Source organism: Lytechinus variegatus, chromosome 11 (genome assembly GCF_018143015.1).
Source record: "Lytechinus variegatus isolate NC3 chromosome 11, Lvar_3.0, whole genome shotgun sequence".
NCBI lineage: Eukaryota > Metazoa > Echinodermata > Echinoidea > Temnopleuroida > Toxopneustidae > Lytechinus > Lytechinus variegatus.
The window spans coordinates 22,002,285-22,023,220 of NC_054750.1; the positions used below are offsets into that span (position 1 = coordinate 22,002,285).

Here is a 20,936-nt window from a genome sequence, read left to right on the forward strand (position 1 = left end):
TAAATATTTCGTACAATATACAAAAATAATGAATCAGTGACATTGTCATTTGCATACCAAATACATATAAATATAATTGTTTTGTGAAATTGAACAAAACTTTAAATATAACTTTATCATTTTAGATTTGATTTTACTGAAACTTTCTGCATTATTTAAGCCAACTTTTAATCGGGATGGACTTCCCCGCTAGTCTCATTTCTGTCATCATGAATTTGTATCCTCTTGGTTTACTTCCAGATGGTCGAAGTAATTATCAAATTGTCTTAACATAATGACCCACTTGGTGGTCTGCTATCAATTTGGTCAATTACTTGTTCAAATACTCACTTGGTCTCACTCATTTATTCTCTAACAAATTTGGTCTAATTTCCATATTGTCTACCAATCTTAATTACTTGGAGCTTCGTCAATTAAAATTTGGTTTATTAACAGTTCGTCTTATCATATAGATAAAAAAATTGGTGAACGAGCTAAATTGTAAATGGAATAGGAGTTGGTTTTGGATTCACTAAGATTACCATAGAATTTTAGAATTAGACCAAACAGAAAATAGTGGTAATGTTGCAAAAATATCAATTCAAGTACACTAAACCCCACTGCTCCTGTCCCCCTCTCTCTACATTGCTTGATAACCAGTTTTTGCACAGTACACACACACCAACACATTGTATAATTATTAAAATCTGATGAGCATACTCTCAAAAACTTATATTTTTATTTCTAGACCATGATATAAACATCTAAATAAATTAAATTCAGAGTAGTTTAAATTCTTATTACACATTTTCTTTAGTTTTATCATGATAACATTTTTTTGCAGTGTACTCAAAGAAATAGGGAATCTTGACTGATTTCTCTTTACTCAAATCCAGTTAGACTTGATCCTAGACAGCTCTCCAAAGTTAACAACAATATCCTTGTCATCTGTTCGAGTAGGCAAGTCACTATTGTTTAGTAGGAGGGTGGAATCCACAGTATGATAGAATCCTGTAATATTGTTTTCTTCAAAATGCACTTGGCGCTTTCATGTGGAGTGGATGATAATTAGCCAACACCAGACTTTATGGGAAGCTCTGGAAATATATGTGACATAGCTGTATCTTTCGGGTTCAGCCAAATAGCATTTCCCATCACAGACAGTCCTTAGCATGATCTCGGTATTGCTGGGCAAGACAAAGTGGGAATTTAACGATTTTACCATATTAGGTAATGGGTGGAGTCAATATAGAGCATAAAACAGGCACAAAATGGTCCTAAAACTGAATTCCCTCTAGATTTGCTCAAAGAGCCCTGGTGGGTGTTTCATAAAGCTGTTCGTAAGTTAAGAGCAACTTTAAGAACGACTGGTAATCTTTTCTTGTGGTAAATATGCACCATTCATTGTTCATTGGTGATAGCTTTTCGCGTATAAGGTTCAGCAGTCATTTTGAAAGTCGCTCTTAACTTACGAACAGCTTTATGAAACACCCTCCTGGAAAATAGAAAGATACGCAGAAAATCTCCATTCACTCCAATGTCAAAGCTTTCCAATGTTCCAAATTTAGGCAGTAGGTTGTGAAAAGTAGCCAGGCTCAATAATGAAACATTACTCTCCAGCCTCAGTGTTCTCTAGATGATGAACAACAGTTGTTTGTAACTGGGTAAATGGTGTCCAAATTCCAACGGGAGCTGATGCTGAAGACAATTTTAATCAGAATTTGATTCTTTCAACCTTTTCAACGTTCAGAAACAATTCCTTGCCATTTGTTCGAAGGTATTAATTCAGATAAAATCTCAGTCAAGAAGGTGTTCATGCAAACCCTTCCCTGTTCGAAGGTAGAAGCCAGATCATAGAATCTGGGTCAAGTTTTGGATGGCTTCCAAGCCGCTGGTTCAAACTCCTTACCGGTACTGACTGCCTCCGATCCAGAATCGATCTTCTCGTACACAGGCGCTGAGGCATGGCCTGATTTTTAAACAACCGAAAAAAATGGTGAAAGACATTGACAATACACATGTAACATCCATTTGTCCCTAAAAACTACAGTTTCAATGTCCTAGTGCAGTTGCTGCTATGAATATATATCACTAGCTCTAACACACTGAGACATGCCTGGGCCCATTGCATAAAAGTAACTTTGCTATTCAATCAATGCTAATTGATTATATGCTAATAATAACTTGCAAACTAAATCTACTTTTAGGGTATCCTTTAGTGGTATACCAGTAGCTCTCAGTAAGTAGAGATTTGATCTGCTTTGTTCATAAAATGAAAATATCATTAAATAAAGTTCCTAAACATGAATTGCTAATTTTCATTTCCTAAACAAGTATTTATTGGTTTCTGTCGCATTGCCAATGTAGTGTATGTAACGATAAGCTGTAGGTTAACTGCTTTAATTCAGTAAATGTGCCATATCAGGTCTGGCAATGACATCAGCAAAAGGAAAATGGAGATACAGTACGTCTATAGGTTTTGGACTGCTTTTCCTGGTTCAATGATACTAGAAGTTACAAACAGATAGGTAAAATATCAATCAAGTTCATTTTTATGCGTGTAGAAAGAAAGGAAAAAGTGTATACAATAGCTACCTTTAGCAGTAACTTGTACTGGCTTGGCAACCAACCCTTCTTCATACTCCTTTTCTTGTCTCTGCAAAAGAAAATGTGAAAGTAAGAATAAATAAGTATCGAAAATATGTGGATTCAAATTTCAGGCTTTCTATAATATTTGAGAATCTTTTCCCTACTGTGCCACAGCTGAACTTAAATACACCTTTATCTTAATTTGGGGTTTCTTTTCACTATTTCTACAGATTTTACGTCAAGCTTGTTACCAGACAAATATTTATATTTTATCCAGGGGCCTCGGCCATTGCCTTGCCATGGTTTCCTGTCCTTGGACGCAACACTGGAATGTGATAATTATTTTCTTTTCGGTCTTGACCTTTTCTTTTTTAACTCATCAGGGATATTCTTTTCAAGGGGGGCTACTGTTGGGGGCACATCACAATGCACAAAGTTAAAGGCATTTGACCCTTATACATGTATATAACTGAATAAAATTTTTCTTGGACTTTATTAGGTAACAGAATACAAAGAATAGAAATAACAGATTTTTGTGGCAAATTTAGGGTGAATTTGAAGAAAATGTTTTTTTTTAAAGATTTAAATATCTAAGGGCAATTCATGCTTTAAAGGCAATGACTAACGTTGTAGACATGTAATTTAAAAAAAATCAAGTGAGAGATGAAACATGTATATGAATGCCTTTCTATCAACCTAAAAACTCTGAAACCAACAAAAACATCGAAAGAAATGCTTTTGATAGGTTATAATTGAAGATTTTGTATAATTTCTATCGTGCCGATAATAATTCAAAACAGTTCCAACGGCTTAATTTAAAAATCGTTGTCTGTCTCCCTCTGTGTTAAGAGACCGTGTAGGTCTGCCAATCAAACTCGCAGTTCCGTCCATATATGGGCATGCATGATACATGCGATTGCGACGTGATCGCTCTGTGCCTGTGTGAAACTGTGGAACAGCTGCAGCACATGCAGTCAATGGATTACGCAACTATATACTGCCACGTTTATAGTACCGGCGTGTATTTGTACATAGTACATACAGTCTACCGTACGTGAGATGCGCTATAGTTGGTTCATTGGTTTGCTGCAGTGTTGTGTGCTCAACTCGAAAGGTAGAAAGTTAAAAAATAAACCCGAAATGGACGAAGGTAGGGAGAAGGGAGGTACCAGTCGCGGTCGTGGAAGACCTCGAAGCTACACAGAGTCCGCTAAAAAAAGACGGAAGAAGGAAGCAGACATGAAGTTTTTTTTTAAACCGAGTATAAAAGACGTAGAAACAACCATCTGATGTTTGTTTTTTTTGCATGGTCAGCCCCCCCCCCCCGGCCCCGCACTTTTTTTTTCTAGACGTAAAAAACCAATCTGACTCTTGGCATGGTCAGCCCCCCCCCCCCTCTCCACTTTCAAAACCATTCCACGGCCCCTGTATACAATTTGATGGTTATAATCAATACTATAAATGGTCTTCATTCATATGTCTAAAAGACCCCTTGGTGAATTACGTCGACCACTTGTTCAAATCACCGATTTGTCTATCATGCATGCAGTCTGAGTATTAGGTCGAATAAGAAATGAACAAAATGGTAGTTAATCCTCTAATGTAGAAAAAAAGGAAGGGTAATTTGATAGCATTGCAGACGAATGGAATTAGACCAATTGAAACAAGTCAAAGTGGGGTTGACCAAGTAGCAGCGCCCATGTAATTACATTCAACTTATTCTTCTAAAATTGAGTCCCGGAATTGAGTACAACTGTGCTTGTCGAAAACGTCTGATCAACACGGTTTAGATGCATGGACTCAGCTCTGCTCCATGTGTTGCTCCATTCTACTGTAATGCGCATGTTCCATCAATTATTTTGCTCTAATTGAATTATATAATAACAAGTGGAATGCCTCTGGCCGTCTCACCTGCATCACGCGGTTCAATATAGCAGCAGTGCTGACTTTGCATACTACTCTAACTCGCACAAGATGTTCAGTGATACATGGTTACTCTTATGTCCTCTTTTTATGAACTAGACCAATAAACTTACAGAGATATGATGGTTATTCAACAAAAAACCCCAACATGGCCAAAGTTCATTGACCTTACATGACCTTTGACCTTGATCATGTGACCTGAAACTGGAACAGGATGTTCAGTGATACTTGATTACTCTTATGTACAAGTTTCATGAATCAGATCCATAAACTTTCAAAGTTATGATGGTAATTCAACAGATACACCCAATTCGGCTAAAGTTCATTGACCTTTGACCTTGGACATGTGACCTGAAACACGCACAGGATGTTCAGTGATACTTGGTTACTCTAATGTCCAAGTTTAACGAACTAGACCAATAAACTTTCAAAGTTATGATGGTAATTCAACAGATACCCCCGATTCGGCCAAAGTTCATTGACCCTAAATGACCTTTGACCTTAATCATGAGACCTGAAACTTGCACAAAATGTTCAGTGATGCTTGATTACTATTATGTCCAAGTTTCATGAATCAGATCCATAAACTTTCAAAGTTATGATGGGAATTCAACAGATATCCCCAATTCGTCCAAAGTTCATTGACCCTAAATGACCTTTGACCTTGGTCATGTGACGTGAAACTCATGCAGGATGTTCAGTGATACTTGATTAACCTTATGTCCAAGTTTCATGAACTAGGTCCATATATTTTCTAAGTTATGATGACATTTCAAAAACTTAACCTCAGGTTAAGATTTCGATGTTGATTCCTCCAACATGGTCTAAGTTCATTGACCCTAAATGACCTTTGACCTTGGTCATGTGACATGAAACTCTAATAGGATGTTCAGTAATACTTGATTGACCTTATGGCCAAGTTTTATTGACTAGGTCCATATACTTTCTAAGTTATGATGTCATTTCAAAAACTTAACCTCAGGTTAAGATTTGATGTTGACGCCGCCGCCGCCGCCGCCGCCGTCGGAAAAGCGGCGCCTATAGTCTCACTTTGCTTCGCAGGTGAGACAAAAACGAGATAATTACCACCGCTTCATCTTCAGAGGGACAAAAATAACGAGGCAAATAAGCGTTGATCCCTTCTTCATCACTCGAACTTGAATCAAAGTCCATGATGTCCTGCTCCTCAAACTTTGAACGATGACGAAAAAAACTTTCTTTAGATGTGTGGTTTCATTGATCTGACCAATGCCACTGGAAGAAGGAAAGTGCCGCACAGATACTTCCGATAATGCACTTCAGATACCCTTCCTTATGTAAGCATGGCTATCCAAAAGACGCATGTTTCGCACTTTGGGACTGATAGGCATAGGCGGATCCAGGGGGGGGCCGAGGGGCCCGGGCCCCCCACCCCCCCCCCCCTATTGGCGGAGCAAAAAGAAGAAAAAAAGGGAAAAAGAAAGCAAAAAAGAGAAGGAAGGAAAAAGAGAGGAGAAAATAAGAAAGGCAAACATAAGAGGAGGAACATGATTGAATAAAATAACATGAGGGGAAGAATTTGAAAATATTTTTTTGAAAAATCTATTTGTTAGGATATAAAATTTTCGCTCGCGCTTCGCGCTCGCATTGTCTTTTAGGGGATTTGCATATTTTGCTCAATATGAAGCATGAAATATCAAACTTTGAAGTCAATATACAAAACATATTTCAGCTGGGAAATTGAACTCTCATTATTTTGTTTGATTTACGAATTGATTTTTAAAAAGTGCTCTGTAAAAATGTCTGTGTTATGGTCTGAATATTATCATTTTGATTTGTCAGGTACCTATTATTTTCCTGTATTCCATAAAGTTATCAAAATATCCCGCTGTTCAGGTCAGATTGTCAAAACGTATCAGCTAGCGCTGCACGCATTTTTAATTAGTGAGTTATGTACATCCCAAAGATAATTCTAAATCAAACTACTTTGATGACAGTTTATCAAAAATTTCGGCTCGCGATTTCCGCTAGCATTGATAGATATTGTCATGCATCTTATGCATAATTACAAAAGTGTTTTAAATGTCCAGTTTTCAGGCCATAATATTAACAGATTTCGCGCTCTCATGCTTAGGAGGAGAAATAGGAAGATAGTCATCATTTTCATGATGACATAATGCCCTTATAGAATATGTCCCGGTCCTACGTAAAAACTCAAAGTAATAATAATAAAATACATCAGCTCTTTTTTAACTGTGATCCATCACAATTCAAAATTTTCCCGCAAAGTGTTTGCAATACAGAGCTTAAATTGACCGTTTGTTAGATCGGAATATATATATTTTTAGCTCGCGCTTTGCGCTCGCTTTATTGATTTTCATGATAAGAAAAGTACTTAGAATACCCAAATTCTAGTTGGAAATCTAAAACACACGTTTATTCAGATACGCAGATTGTTCTCTCTTTAAATCATTATCCAGTTTCAGATCACGATATCAAAAAGTGTCTGCTCGCATTATTAATGTATGAAAATTGATAATAACTTATCCTTTTCATGATTTACAAAACATGATTAGAGTGTCCAGAATTTTTCCGCTCGCGCTTCGCGCTCGTATCAATAAAGTTTAGTTTATATACATAGAGTCCTTCCAAGATTACAAAAAGTGCTTAGAATTTCCATTATTTAGGTAAAAAAGGTCACAAATTTTCAGCTCGCGCTTCGCGCTCGCAATAAAAAGCAAGCAGTCCATAACAGGTACAATTTCAAGCAGTTCAAAACGTATACAAAAATTTTCTGCTCGCGCTCTGCGCTCGCATTATTAATGTAAGGAAGATCCCCACTTACTCATCCTTTTCATGATTTACAAAACTGTGGGCTTGGAATTTAAGAGTGTCTTGTTCATTAGATCTAAATATTGACATTTTTTGCTTACGCTTCGTGCTCGCATGTTTAATTATATACCTATTCTGTTAAGTTACAAAAAGTGCTAAGAATTCCCAATCCTTCGGTAAAAATGTCAAAAACTTTCGGCTCCCACTTCGCGCTCGCATTATTTGATTTTTAAAAATATGTAACGTCTTCATGGCTAATTGCAAGCAAGTATTTAACAGTACCTTTTCCATCACTTCATTTCTGCTCACTCTTTACGTTCGTATATGCATACACATTTTTTTTCCAGGAAAACAAACATTTCTGAGAATATTCAAAATTTTATGAAAAAGTACATAAGATTTCCCAAAAATTTAGCTCGCGCTTCTCGCTCGCATTATATAGATAAGGGTTATTGTATTACAAATTTATGTTTCATAAGAATAAAGCTAAAAAGTGACCATTAGGACTACCTCTTCAAAGAAACAAAAATCCCGCAAAAATCATATTCGAGCGGCCGATCAGGGAAAATAAGGCTGAAAAAATTCCGGGCCCCCCCCCCTATTGACGAAGGCTGGATCCGCCCCTGCTGATAGGTATGCAAATAAGGGATGCACATAATCCCTCCAATCCCCTAACCCTACCATACGCGCCGCGTTTAGGAGGGGGGGGGGTGTTGCCACTGTTTTTACAATATAGACCTACTACAATCTGGCTTTATTTGTCGATCGAACGAAATCACAATTATATTTCTTCAAAAGCATATTTACAAAATATGTTATAATTTCGGCCTCTGTTACAGCATTGTTTCCCTATTGTAGGTCTACATATTTTTGTGATTTTTTTTGTTCTGTAAACATTCATGGTAAAACTTGCCTGATACTTACAATCTGCAATTGTAATACATTTTATTTAGAGGGTACTTCAATCTGAAATTCATATGATTTGAAGAGATAAAGGAAAATCAGAAAAACAAAACACTGAAAATCTGATCAAAATCGGCCAGGACAAGGTATAACATACTTTACGACATTTTAAAGATTGCATTATCTGGTGAAACACATCTTCATTTATTTTGTATTTTATTGCATGTAATTATGTTTATTCACATTTTTCCCTCCAAGAACTAAAAGAAAATGGATTGCCAACTGATTTAGTATGCCATTAGATATTGCGGCAAGAAGAAAAGATCATAATAAAAGAGCAAGTGGGGATCTGACATGAGACCAGCTAATGCATATTCATGACGACTAGTTTCAAAAAATATTGCTAAACTTTCAAATTTAATAATTTTGCTGTTATCAGAATTTATAAAATTTTAGTGAATTCTACTGTAGAGATTTTCAGCCCGCTGTAACGTCTGCAGCCATAAAACTAATATCTATATCTGGTCGCTGCGTTTTCCTCCTTTTGACAAGCACTTTTTGGCACAAAAGCATATAAAGCCTTTTTTTTAAATATATGGTTTCATAAAGTCGTTCAGTGACGGGGTCTGATCACTAGGTGATGTAAGAATCTTCTCCTTTAAAATAGATATGTTAGACAACTCTTCGGTTGTGAAATCTATATAATATAGGCAGCAGGGGCGTCGATCCATTTTTCAGATTGGGGGGGGCGAAATCATTAATCAACGTTCCAAAGGCGCATCACACAAAACAAGCAAACTCACACCACACACACACACATATGCCTATATATATATGGTCATTTTCAAACAAAAGTGGACATGGGGGTGAAAATTAAAACTTGCTAGAAATCATTAGGCATCAATGTTTTTTTAAACTAGACATCTTAAAGTATATTTTTCCATTTCATTTACATAAAAGTATTAATTATGTCTTGAGATACAGTGAATTTTATGCAAGGGAAATTAAATGTTACAAAATGTTGATTTTTGCATTAAAATTCACATATTGCCTATCACAATATAAAATTTGTATTAGAAGCACATTTGTTGGCAAGATACAAGCTGTGTATTGTATCTAACTCCTAAATAGCAAAAAAAATTCTGTGAAGTGTTTTTCTGAAAAAAATTGGGTTTCGAAGTTTTCAAAACTGGTTGTCGTGTCACTCACGTTTTAAATGCAAAAAGTTTTCTAGAGCTGTGTATTCTGAAAATTAATTTATCCCAGTACTGGAGCAAATACAGTTTATCTGTACCTTATTGTATATAAAGTAACTTGGTCCAATGTGTTAAGGTAAAGCTAAAATTAACTGTTGAAGTTGTGTCGTGTCACTCACAATGTCGTGTCACTCACGAAATGTTGTGTCACTCACGGTATTATATTGTGTATAAAAAAGGACATCCAGTAATTTTTGAAGCGTTTTACCAGGGATACAGTCAAAATGTTGTTCCTGACATCATTTAGGCCTATTTTAGGCTAATAATTTCCTCCATCTTCCTAATTTTACTCCTTTTTATGGAAATATTGAATTTGACATTGAGTTCATCTATTTTCTCTCCTCTCCGTGGTTGCCTTGGTTTAAAAAATCCTAACAATTTTCCATTGGTTTGAAGACTCGGATCCTAATTCATATTTTGGTGAATGTACTGTGATTAAGAATATAACAACATAATCAATCAACACAAAATTATGAATGTATCAAGAGAAAAACCACTATACTTTAGCAATGGACATATTTACAATGCATAAAGGGTTGGTGATGGTGATGTTTCAAATCATACCTAGGTATTACTCGAACATTCACTGTCTCCATTTACAGAAATGAGCAGAAAGTTCACCTTTCTTTTGAGCAATGTTATTTCTTTGTTATACTCATAGAGCTTTAGAAAAGTCAGGGATCCTTTTTTGAAATTTGCAGAAATTTAGTGGTAAAGTAGTGTACATGAGATATAAGAGATCACCATGAACACCAAACATTTTTTCAAATTCAGAAAAGAAAATATTTTTCTTTTCCTTCTGATTGATTAAATCAACCTTTTCATTTGCCATCAAGCTTGTATTCCAGGACATGAAATAAACAAATTTGCAAGAAAACAAACATTTCAGGTGAGAATGTACTGAGATTTGATAGAACATTTTGGATATTGCTTGAAGCAGCTACATGCCAAGTTCAAAATCATTATTTGTTCGGCCACCATTCATACCGCTAGTGATTAACTACATGTAGGGTCTGAACAGCAAACTACCATAAGTGGGCCGATGTGTGTTCAGAGCAGATTTGCAGTTACACATATTCATAATTACAACAAAATGATGCATGTTCATGTAGGTCCCAACAAGTCCAAACCGAGACCGCATTTTGATTTGAGCAACTTTGGATGGGTTGCCATGTACCAGTAGATCAATTTTTGTTTTGGGGTACCCTGATTAGAACAGAGCTGGACCTCGAGGGGGAAAAGCTATTCAGGTATAAAGGGACCATGCCAGATGATGTTAGCGACTATTGAGAATACCTTTCTGACAAGGAAAAATTATTCCATCCGTTGTGGATGCTGAATTGTAGGAACCTGTAAACTTCATATACAGATAGGGAGAAAGAGTTAAAGTTTTGAATGATATCAGGCCACAAAAAGAATGTTTGAGTTGATGTCAATGCCAAGACCTTATAACACCTCCTTCAAGTGCCCCCTCCTCTAAAGAGGAGAGTGGTAGAAGCCCTAGTGTGACAATGTGGTATGGTATAGGGAATGTGAGTTGATGGGCAAATATGACCATAAACCAAGAATAAAACATCAGGATGACATATTATGAACTTTAAAGAAAGCAGTTATTATGTAATTAAGCTTGTTTTTTTATTAATGGTATTTTACTTTTCTAGATCATGCAAAAAATACTTTCAATGTTGAGATAAATGTTGTATTTTTGCACTTGTCGTGTCACTCACGTTTTGGATGTCGTGTCACTCACGGTATATAGGAGGGTACCATTTTCCATAGAGAAGGTTTGATTGATTTTGACTATATGTGTTAGATAGGTACACTATTTATGTCCATTTACTGGTACTCACAGTACTCCATGACAATTACTTGGGCACGAATCCAACCATATGTGTTAGTGGTCAGAAACCCATGTCCAAAATTTGTCGTGTCACTCACGCACCGTTTTTTAATCATATCTACTAAACAAATTGTTGAATTCAAATCAAACTCGCAGTGGCCCATGCCAGTCCTACATTGTATATAATATAGTAGTCATGATTGATTCATAACCTTTAAGTTTGAAGATATGAGCCCTTAAACCTCTCCGATTGTCGTGTCACTCACGTTTGAAAATGACCATATATATATATATATGTATATATATATATATGTATATATATATATATATATATATATAATTATATGTATAATTATATATACATGTATGAGAAAGAGACACATATCTCACCAACAAATTAATGCGAGTGCGAAGCGCGAGCTGAAATACTATACTGACCTGAAAACAGGAAAAGGGTACCTGTTTAGGACTGTTTTTAGTAACTCATGAGGATCCAAATCTCACTACACAGATAATGCGAGTGCCGAGAGCGAGCTGAATTTTTTTATATATTCTGAAGAGCATTTTTGGTACCAATGATTAAGGTGGGTATCTAAAATAACAATAGATGCGAGCCGAAAAAAAATGATATTTTGATCTGAAAAAAAAATGAAAGTTTAATGGACGTTTTTGATAAATAACAGGATTGATATCCAACAAAAGATTATTGCAAATCGAAGCGGGAGTTCTTTTGAGGTTTAGAACTGAAAACGAGACATTCTTTTCACCTATTTAATCATGAAAAGTATGGGTTTTTGCTACAGAAATGATGCGAGCGCGAAGTGCGAGCTGAAAATTTTTAAATTCCAATCTGAATAGAGGACATTCTGAGCACGATTTTAAATAAAATACGAGTTGTGTATCTCAATATCGCTTGCTGATTTCTGTATAACATATTACAATCTTATTTTATTTTTGCACATGCGGAATTATTGGGGGGGGGCAAAACGATATGTTTGCCCCCCCCCCAATATTTTCATTGGTGGGGCGATCACCCCCCCCCTTCCCCCCCCATGATCGACGCCTCTGATAGGCAGTGGCGTACCGTGGGTCACGGCATTGGGGGGCACCAGCAAAATTTTTGAGTCACTAAGTGAGCGCGCTTCGCTAAGTTGCTTAAAGCTTTAAACGGATATATATGTCACTGATCAAATAATGCGAGCGTGAAGCGCGAGCTGAAAACTTTTGATATTCAGACCTAAAAAAGGACATTATAAGCAAATTTTTGGAATCATGAGACATAACTGCCTCGCTAAACCAACAATGCGAGCACGAATCGCGAGCTGAAATTTTTGCCAAAATTGAACCCAAACATAGACATTTTAAGGGCTATATTTTAGTAATCCATTAAGAGTATACATATCTCACCAAGGTCATCTAATGCGAGTGCCAAGCGCTTGCTGATTTTGTTAGAATTATATCTAAGCACATGAAGCACTTGAAGTGATAATGATCATGATTAACATACGCATCTCACTAATCCAATGTTGCGAGCGCGAAGCGCGAGCTGAAAATGTAGGAAATTCAGATCTGAAGAGCGGCATTCTAAGGCTTGTTTGTAGGAATTCACTAAGACCGTATAGGTATAATTTCACTAACCAAATGATGCGAGCGCGAGCTAAAATTTTTTTATATTCAGATCAGAAAAAGAGATTTTCGAAATTCATGAAGAGCAGACGTATATAGCAACTAATCTACTAATGCGAACGTAAGCACGGACAGGAAATGTTTTATATCAAAACCTTAAAATTGCGCAATCACTTTTAAGTAGTCATGAAAAAGAAGCATATGTCATTACTTAAATTAAAACAAGAATAACACTAAGTGCGAGGAAATCATTTGGTGTATAATGACTTGAAACCCAGAGGTTTTGGTACAACAGGATTATATATCTCGTTAAACAGACAATGTGAGCACCGGAACAATGAAGACATATATTGTAGGCCCTGAGCAAATTATGTTTCATAAAGTTATGAAAAAAACTTCTCTTATGTAATATAACATAATTATAATTAAAACTATAATGAACAATGATTTCTTCTTTCCCACTGCGTCTCTATTCTTTCTCCCTCTTTTTCTCCTTTTCCCCGTTTTTTTTGCCAGCTGATGGGGGCACGCACGTGCCCCCCCCCCCCCCCCCCGTAGTTACGCCACTGAATATAGGCTAGGCCTGTAAATCATGTCAAGTGCGCTGGGCAAGACTATATACCTAACACCCCAGAAAAAAGTTGTTTGATAGAGAAATCAAACAAACAAAACTAACGCTGAAAACTTCATCAAAATCGGATGTAAAATAAGAAATTTATGACTAAAAAAAAAGTTATATGCTCAATACTATGATATGCAAAATGAGAGTCAATTATGTCACTCACTAATTTCATTTTTTTTGTTTTTATTGCTTGAATTATATATCATTTTAGCTTTTACAGATTTGAAAATTAGGACCCTATATTGTTTGAACCAGATAATGATAAAACAATATAGTAGGAGAGCAACTTTATTTCAAATGAAAATGGGGAGAAAATGAGAATATTTCATATTTCATAATAATAAAGTATATAGTGACTGGTTTGTGTCATCAGTCACCCCATTTGCATGCCAACTAAGATGTGCATAAAACTGTTTTGTGAAATTTAGCGAAACTTTAAAGTATCATAATTATGTTAGCTCCGATTTTGCTGAACTTTTTTAGTGATATGCTTGTTTGATTTTTCTCTTTCTAATCAATCAGTTTTTTGTTTGGGTGGACTTGTTCTTGAACGGTGCATGGCTCAGGGGAAGTTTGCACACTTGGGATATAATTACATACCATTTTGATAGGGGTGCATGGGCACGGGCAAGATGTGCCCCCTGGATCCGCCAGTGATTCGTAAGCTCCAACCACAATATAATAAATCACACACAAACCAGAATAGGGGTACAAAATTCAATCAACATTATAGGATTACACAATTCATAAAATGAAAGATGTAATCCAAGGCTATAATGAATACTATTGTAGACTCATAAGTAGACCTAAGCTGTAAGCCCATGAAAAACTACCGCGTCTTGTCGTATAAGCGAAAAAAAATCATAAGCATAAAACAAAGTCATAATTACATAAATTACAATTGTTTGGACAATAAAAGGCCTAGGCATAGGCCTATACAAACTATAACAGTCCCGTTGAGTAAACAAATTCAATTGCAAATTTTACACTTCTAACATGCAGGGGCCGCGGAACCGAGTTGGCGTCATCACATCAGCCCCCCCTTCCAAAACCGTGTACAAATACGTAAAATTGACCATAATATTGTCATTATGATTGTGATTTCTAGCCAATGATGGTCAGCCCCCCCCACAAGTTGTCTCAGCTAGCCACCCCCCCCCTTTGAAAAACGTTCTGCGGCCCCTGGTACTTTGATTGTTGCAAAAATACTTGGGGATTTCAGAATCATTCATTTTGGTCTTATCATGGACCTAAAAACATGCAAACATAATAAAAAACAAAGTCATCATTACAAAAAAGTTCTGTTTGTTTTACATAAATTTACAGTTGGTATACTAAAAAATAACCATTACCGTTTGTAACAATTTTGTAGAATAAATACTCGAGAGCAAACCAAAGAACTCACACTCCGCACCCACCCCCCCCCCCCTTCATCAGTTTGAGTATATAGCCAAAAAAAAGAGTAGAAAACGATACATGGAGCAGCGACACGGCATGAGAAAAAGCATTGACCTACAGTGTACATAGGTTATGCACGGAGGGAGTTAGAACATGCAGGCATGCTACGTAATAAATCCAAATGGTGTTGGGATTTCTATAAATAGTCACACAGACACACTAGACTGGCCTTTGACCTCTGCGACCACATGACCGTATCATAACACAATCAGCGCTCATTATCAGTGCGAGGACATGGCGGCAGTGGAAACGTGGGGATTCTTTGTAAACACAAGACACGCTGGTCGGCCGAACTGCAACGGCACTTCGCAAACGCCGATGTGTATATGGGAACGTACTTCCTAGAAGCAAAACACTTGTTCCTCATCGCTCGTTGCCCCGCCTCCACACATCAGTGCACCAATCAACGATCATGTATGAGCATTGCACACTCTCATCGAAAGAGGGCGCTACTAATAAATACATGGCACAATTTTGAAATGCAACGAACTCTCTGTAACAACGGACTCCTGCAACTGAAAGAAGGTCACTTATATTTCATATCTTTATAATACATCCAATGATTTTTGTGTTGTGAGATTTTCATGACGGCATTTTAATACTGTAACTTTTATATCCATACTATTTTCAGGTATCAACATTGATTTTTTTTAAACAGGGAGCGATGTTTTGTTTTGCCTTTAATAAGTACATATGGTAATTGGGGCAAAACTGCCTGTCAAAGGGGGATATCTAGTATTCTGACAGCTACATGTAGGCTGCAATGATATCTCTTTGTCCCTTTGGATAGCATGTTTCAAACATACCTCTTTATCCTTGAGTTCCACATCTGCTGCCCTGAGTTTGATAATCCGAGTCTGTTCTTCTCTCCTTGCAATTTCTTCTGCAGTCGGGGGTAACTCCCTTTTCCCTCTCACCCAAGCTACAATTGGCAACAACAACAAAGAAAAGTACCGATTAATTTGCATTATTCCAGTGAAACAGTTCTTGGCATGTCTTCATGAATACTACATTAGGTGGGCTGATGATGTCATGTCCCCACTTGTTCTTTTGTATTTTATTATATGAGAATAGGTTTATTCCATATTTTTCTATCAATAACTAAAACAATGGGATTGACAACTGATTAGGTGCATTGGTTATATTTTTCTGCAACTTATTTCATCATAAGGGAGACACATCATTTACATATGTATGAAAGAATGAAACAATAAAGATTTCATGTAATAACATATAAAGGAAAAGGAATGTGACAACATCAGCCCACCTAATGAATAATGATGATGACTTGCATAATTATAACTGTTTTCACAAATATTGCTAAACTTTAAAATTTGATAACTTTATTTGTTATACGATTTTGATGAAATTTTTAACATTTTTCTCTGTGAATTTTACTCTGTTTTACATGTATTCAAATACAAATAATTTCAGCCTGGAGTACCCCTTTAAGTACAAGAAAGGCGTTACTATAAAAAGTTGGAGAATGTGAATTATGCATGCCAGGTGAACAAATGAATGAATGGAAATATGAATTGATAGATGGAATTATGTGTAATTGATGAATGAAAGGACAAATACAAAATTCAATAAATAAATGTGCAAATAAATAAATATAATTCAAGAAATACATAATGAATTATTAGATATAAAAACAATTACTAATATTCATATGATACATAAATTAATGAATGGATAAATGAATATAATAAATAAACTACTCCAGTCATAAATGAGTAAATAAACAAGTGCACCTTACCTTCCCATTCAATGGGTACCATTCCTGCTTCGTACTCATAATGACTAACAACTGCTTCCACACTTCTCTTGGGTTTGATTACTCGACCTGAAATAAATGTAGTGTAGAAGGGATAAAGAATGACCCATAAATTCTTTGAGCGTAGAGGCTTGTCAAGCTTTAATGTAACCCCTGATACTCATTCTAGGGAGTTCGGTTAAAATGCCACTTTCATAATTTTTATCTGTCTGTGCACCCTTGTATAAAACAAGTATGAAGCCATTAGAGAAGGAAAAACCCTATACAAACCTATATCATGAGAAACTTTGAAGTTTTATGAATAAAATGATGTACAGTTCAAGGGCATGCCTTGCCTCGCATAGCAGCGCATTACACAGTGCCATTCATTGCATTTTTGGTAAGTTATGAAAATCTACTTTTGCGGTAAAAAAAAATCTGCACATTCTCCCCTTTAAAAAGAAAATTTTTGTCAACATTTGACATCATGAGTTGATTTGCACCATTCTTTTTCTTATTTCACAAGCTTTCCAATAGTACCAAATTTGTTGGGATTCCTTCAAGATTTCAAAAAGCAACTGTCTCCCCCACTCAAACAAGCCTTTAATATTTATTTTGGACAGAACAAACTCTGCATATTTTTCCCTGTAAATTGGAATATCTCTGTCAATATATCAGACAATGACTTGATTGAAGCACCATTAATTTTCTATTTCACAAGCTTTCCAATGATACCAAATTTGTTGGGATTCTTCAAGATTTCAAAAAGTCATCGAACTCCCTACTCATTCATATCATTTCCATTCGAATCACAAATTTGAATATTAGTTGGTCTCAAACTATTATAAGACACATACAGGTAAGTTGGCACACTCAACTCCTTTGGACTTTCTACACACACACAAAGCGAGCACACACTTGAGAAAAGTGAAAAATTTCAAAAGGCAGATAGTCCAGACACTTCTCTTTTTCAATTAAAAGCATAATGAAGTGTGACTGTGTCTAAAATAATTCTCAAGCACAGAGTCAGTATTATTGCCCAGTTCCAACTACTAATAAAACTGTTCTAAACTGATCAAAACACACACATTACACAATTTAAATTAACATTTCAATAAATATGATATTGACAAATTATATAAATGAATGTTAATATCAATTATGGGATTTCCCTTTCATAGATATTTGTACTTTTTTGCAGCCTTAGGCAATAAAGTCATATGAAAGAGCCTTAAATAAAAAAAAAGTTCACAACTCAAGAATGAAAAGCTTCAGTCTCTGTTTCTTTCTATGAAGACTTGATATTAGGAAAAAGTTTTAAAGGGAAAGGTCACTGTGAAGAAAAGTTCATTGTAAAAATAGCAGAAAAAATAATTAAAAAAAATATTGAAGGTGTATCTTAAGGAAAATCCATTAAAAGATTAAGAAAGTTATTAGATTTTGAAGTTTTCGATTTCCACAAATCAGTGGAATATTTTCCCTAACTCTTAGAATATTTCTGGTATTTTCTGAGCCATCCAATATATAAATATTCATACTATTTACCTGCGACCGATCGATGCAATGTTTTGAAATCGGCCTTGTATACATGTATTTTAGGAAACTCTCCTAACGGGTTGAATACTAGTGCCCTTACGGTAGTTCTGCGGAACAACCAAAACAGAGACCTAAGCTTTTGGTCTACCTAGTAGACTAGTACTACTACTACAGTGCGTATAAAAAAAAACGGGACAAATTTGAAAAGTCTATAAAATTTTAGTTTCAAATTATTATGTCTATATTTTGGTGTTAATAGGTGCTCTGAGGTCTTGTCTTTCCAATGCTATTAAAAAAAAATTAGTTTTGTTCATGCTTGAGCGAACAAGGGACGTTTTCGTTGGGGGTTCAAAAAGAGGCTTGCGCCAGAATTGCAGAATATGAGTAATATGATGATCAGACTTCTTGCTAATTAGCAGACTTCCTCTTAACCTTTTCATCATCTTTGCAATAATTTTCAAACCATGCGGTCAAAATTCATTTTCAGATATATTTATTTGCTTGAATTATTCTTTTATTTCTTTTTTATATGCTCTCTGTTAGCTTTGAATATTCCTTCAAGCTAAAATAATTTTTTTCAACCGAATTATGGGAGAGCATGGATTTTTTGTTCAAATCCTTTCATTATGTGCTACAAAGGTTATGGTGCCTTTTGAACAAAGCCACACAGATGGGCGGGCGCTCGGGTTGCTCCCCCCCCCCTCAATTAAAAAAAATCATGACCAAGAAAAAAAGTGGACGGGAAATAAAAGGAAAGATAGAAAGTAAAATATGATATTATTTTCTGAATATTATGTCAAAATCTATCACAAAATTTGATATTGTAATTAAAAAAAGTGGGAATATTTGCGTGCTCACTTCGCTCGCTCACCACTTTTTAATACATTTTACCCGATCTGCCATAACTAGCTCCTTCAAAATTGACTCAATACACCATTGTCATTGAAAGACATGAATCCCTTCCTGTGTTTCATGTCAAGCAATTAAACTTGGTCAAGGAATTAATGACCCATTGAAAAATAGATTCATGTCTTTTAAAGGTACGTTACATAATTTGTTTCGCATAATAAAACGATTTGAATAATCACAAGTTTTCCCAATTAATAATTCAAATCTTCTTGCTTGGCTGGGTTGACAAAAAAATCTTCTTTTCTCAGTTACTTATGAAGGAAAATTAAAAGGTAAGAGAAGTTTAAATGAAAAAACAAAATAATTCAATTAAATAAATAACTTTGTAAATGAAATTTGACAGCATATACTAATTCGAAAATTGTGGCACAGATAATGAAAAGGTCTAGAGGAAGTCTCCAAAGGCCGATTGCACGAAAGGGTCTTTCCAAGGACCGTCTTTCGTGTCGCCCATATTTTATGATACGCTATAAGCGAGGTGTTTCTGAAATTTATGATAAAGAATAAGATTCGTTAGCTTGCTTTTAAATCAAATTTTATAATTATACAATTTCAGGATATATCACATCATTTTAATATAAAAAAATAATTCATTTTAATGGACGAATGAAATATGTTTGCAGATGATTTATTCAAAATGCAATTTACATGGCGGCTGCAAAGACCCTTTCGTGCAATCGCCCCCTGATTAGCAAGAAGTCTGATCATTGTATTAATACACATATTCTTCAATTCTGGCGCAAGCCTCTTTTTGAACCCCCAACAAAAACGTCCTGTGTTCGCTCAAGCATGAATAAAGTTTATTTTTTTTAATTGCATTTCAAAGATAAGACCTTAGAGCATCTATTAACACCAAAATATACACATCATTATTTGAAACAAAAATTTTATAGACTTTTCAAATCTGTCCCGTTTTTTTATTTGATACGCACTGTACCGGTACATGACGATATGCACAGGTCCGCCCGTAGACCAAAAGCTTCGGTCTCTGTTTTGTTGGTTGTTCAGCTGAACTCCGTTGGCTTCACTCACCAAATACAGAGACCGAAGTTCTAGCGCGATCTGTACAGGGGACTCAATGGCCATATGTTTATGTACTTAAGATCGGATAAAACGGGAAAGTGAATTTGCGCGACAGCCGAGGTAAGTCACTGTTTTTGTTCCTTTCAACTTCATTTTTCTCCGTTTTGGGGCAATTAATGCCAAGAGGGAATATAAATTTGCATTTTGGTCGCGTTAATTTTCAAAATTTTTATTCATTAAAGACAAAAATTGAAGAGCCCCGACGGGGGGATTTTGCATTGCAAGTCCCCTAATGGTGGCTGCACGATAGCGAGCCGTCTGTGTACGAGGAGAATTAAAAAAAATTGTTAAAAAACTCCTCGAAACAGACGGCTGCCAGCTGTCTAAAGCGCCTGCTGTGACAGTGAGTCGAGTGTGAGCTGTCGGTGATCACCTTAGGCTTTACACAACATCATCAGTTACCGGTAATATTCACCTTGTTTATTTGTGTGTCCAGGTATTTCATAATACTTATTTCCCAAATCATCAGTACCAACAAGCACTCTACGGATTTGTTTCGAAGATCTGAAAAGTCCACGGAGAAAACTCATTTTCCTGTGAGGAGGGTCGGTAGAGCCGAGGATCGTCGTCGAGATCGCGTACGTACGTGAGTCGAGCTAGCGCACATCGGCACAATTCACGAATGAACGTAGATGGCGTAAACAC

At 35.9% G+C, this 20,936-nt stretch overlaps 1 protein-coding gene across 1 annotated transcript; it reads right to left on the reverse strand.

The window, feature by feature from the left end:
• Positions 1 to 1,294: 1,294 nt before the first annotated feature.
• LOC121423903 (NADH dehydrogenase [ubiquinone] 1 alpha subcomplex assembly factor 2-like) lies at positions 1,295 to 20,886 on the reverse strand. The gene is made up of 5 exons (XM_041619437.1): positions 20,707 to 20,886; positions 16,767 to 16,853; positions 15,814 to 15,929; positions 2,575 to 2,635; positions 1,295 to 1,948 (listed from the first exon to the last, which is right to left on the reverse strand). The coding sequence occupies exons 1-5, from the start codon at positions 20,819 to 20,821 to the stop codon at positions 1,845 to 1,847; spliced, it is 483 nt and encodes a 160-aa protein (XP_041475371.1). The 5' UTR covers positions 20,822 to 20,886; the 3' UTR covers positions 1,295 to 1,844.
• Between the last annotated feature and the right edge of the window lie 50 nt (positions 20,887 to 20,936).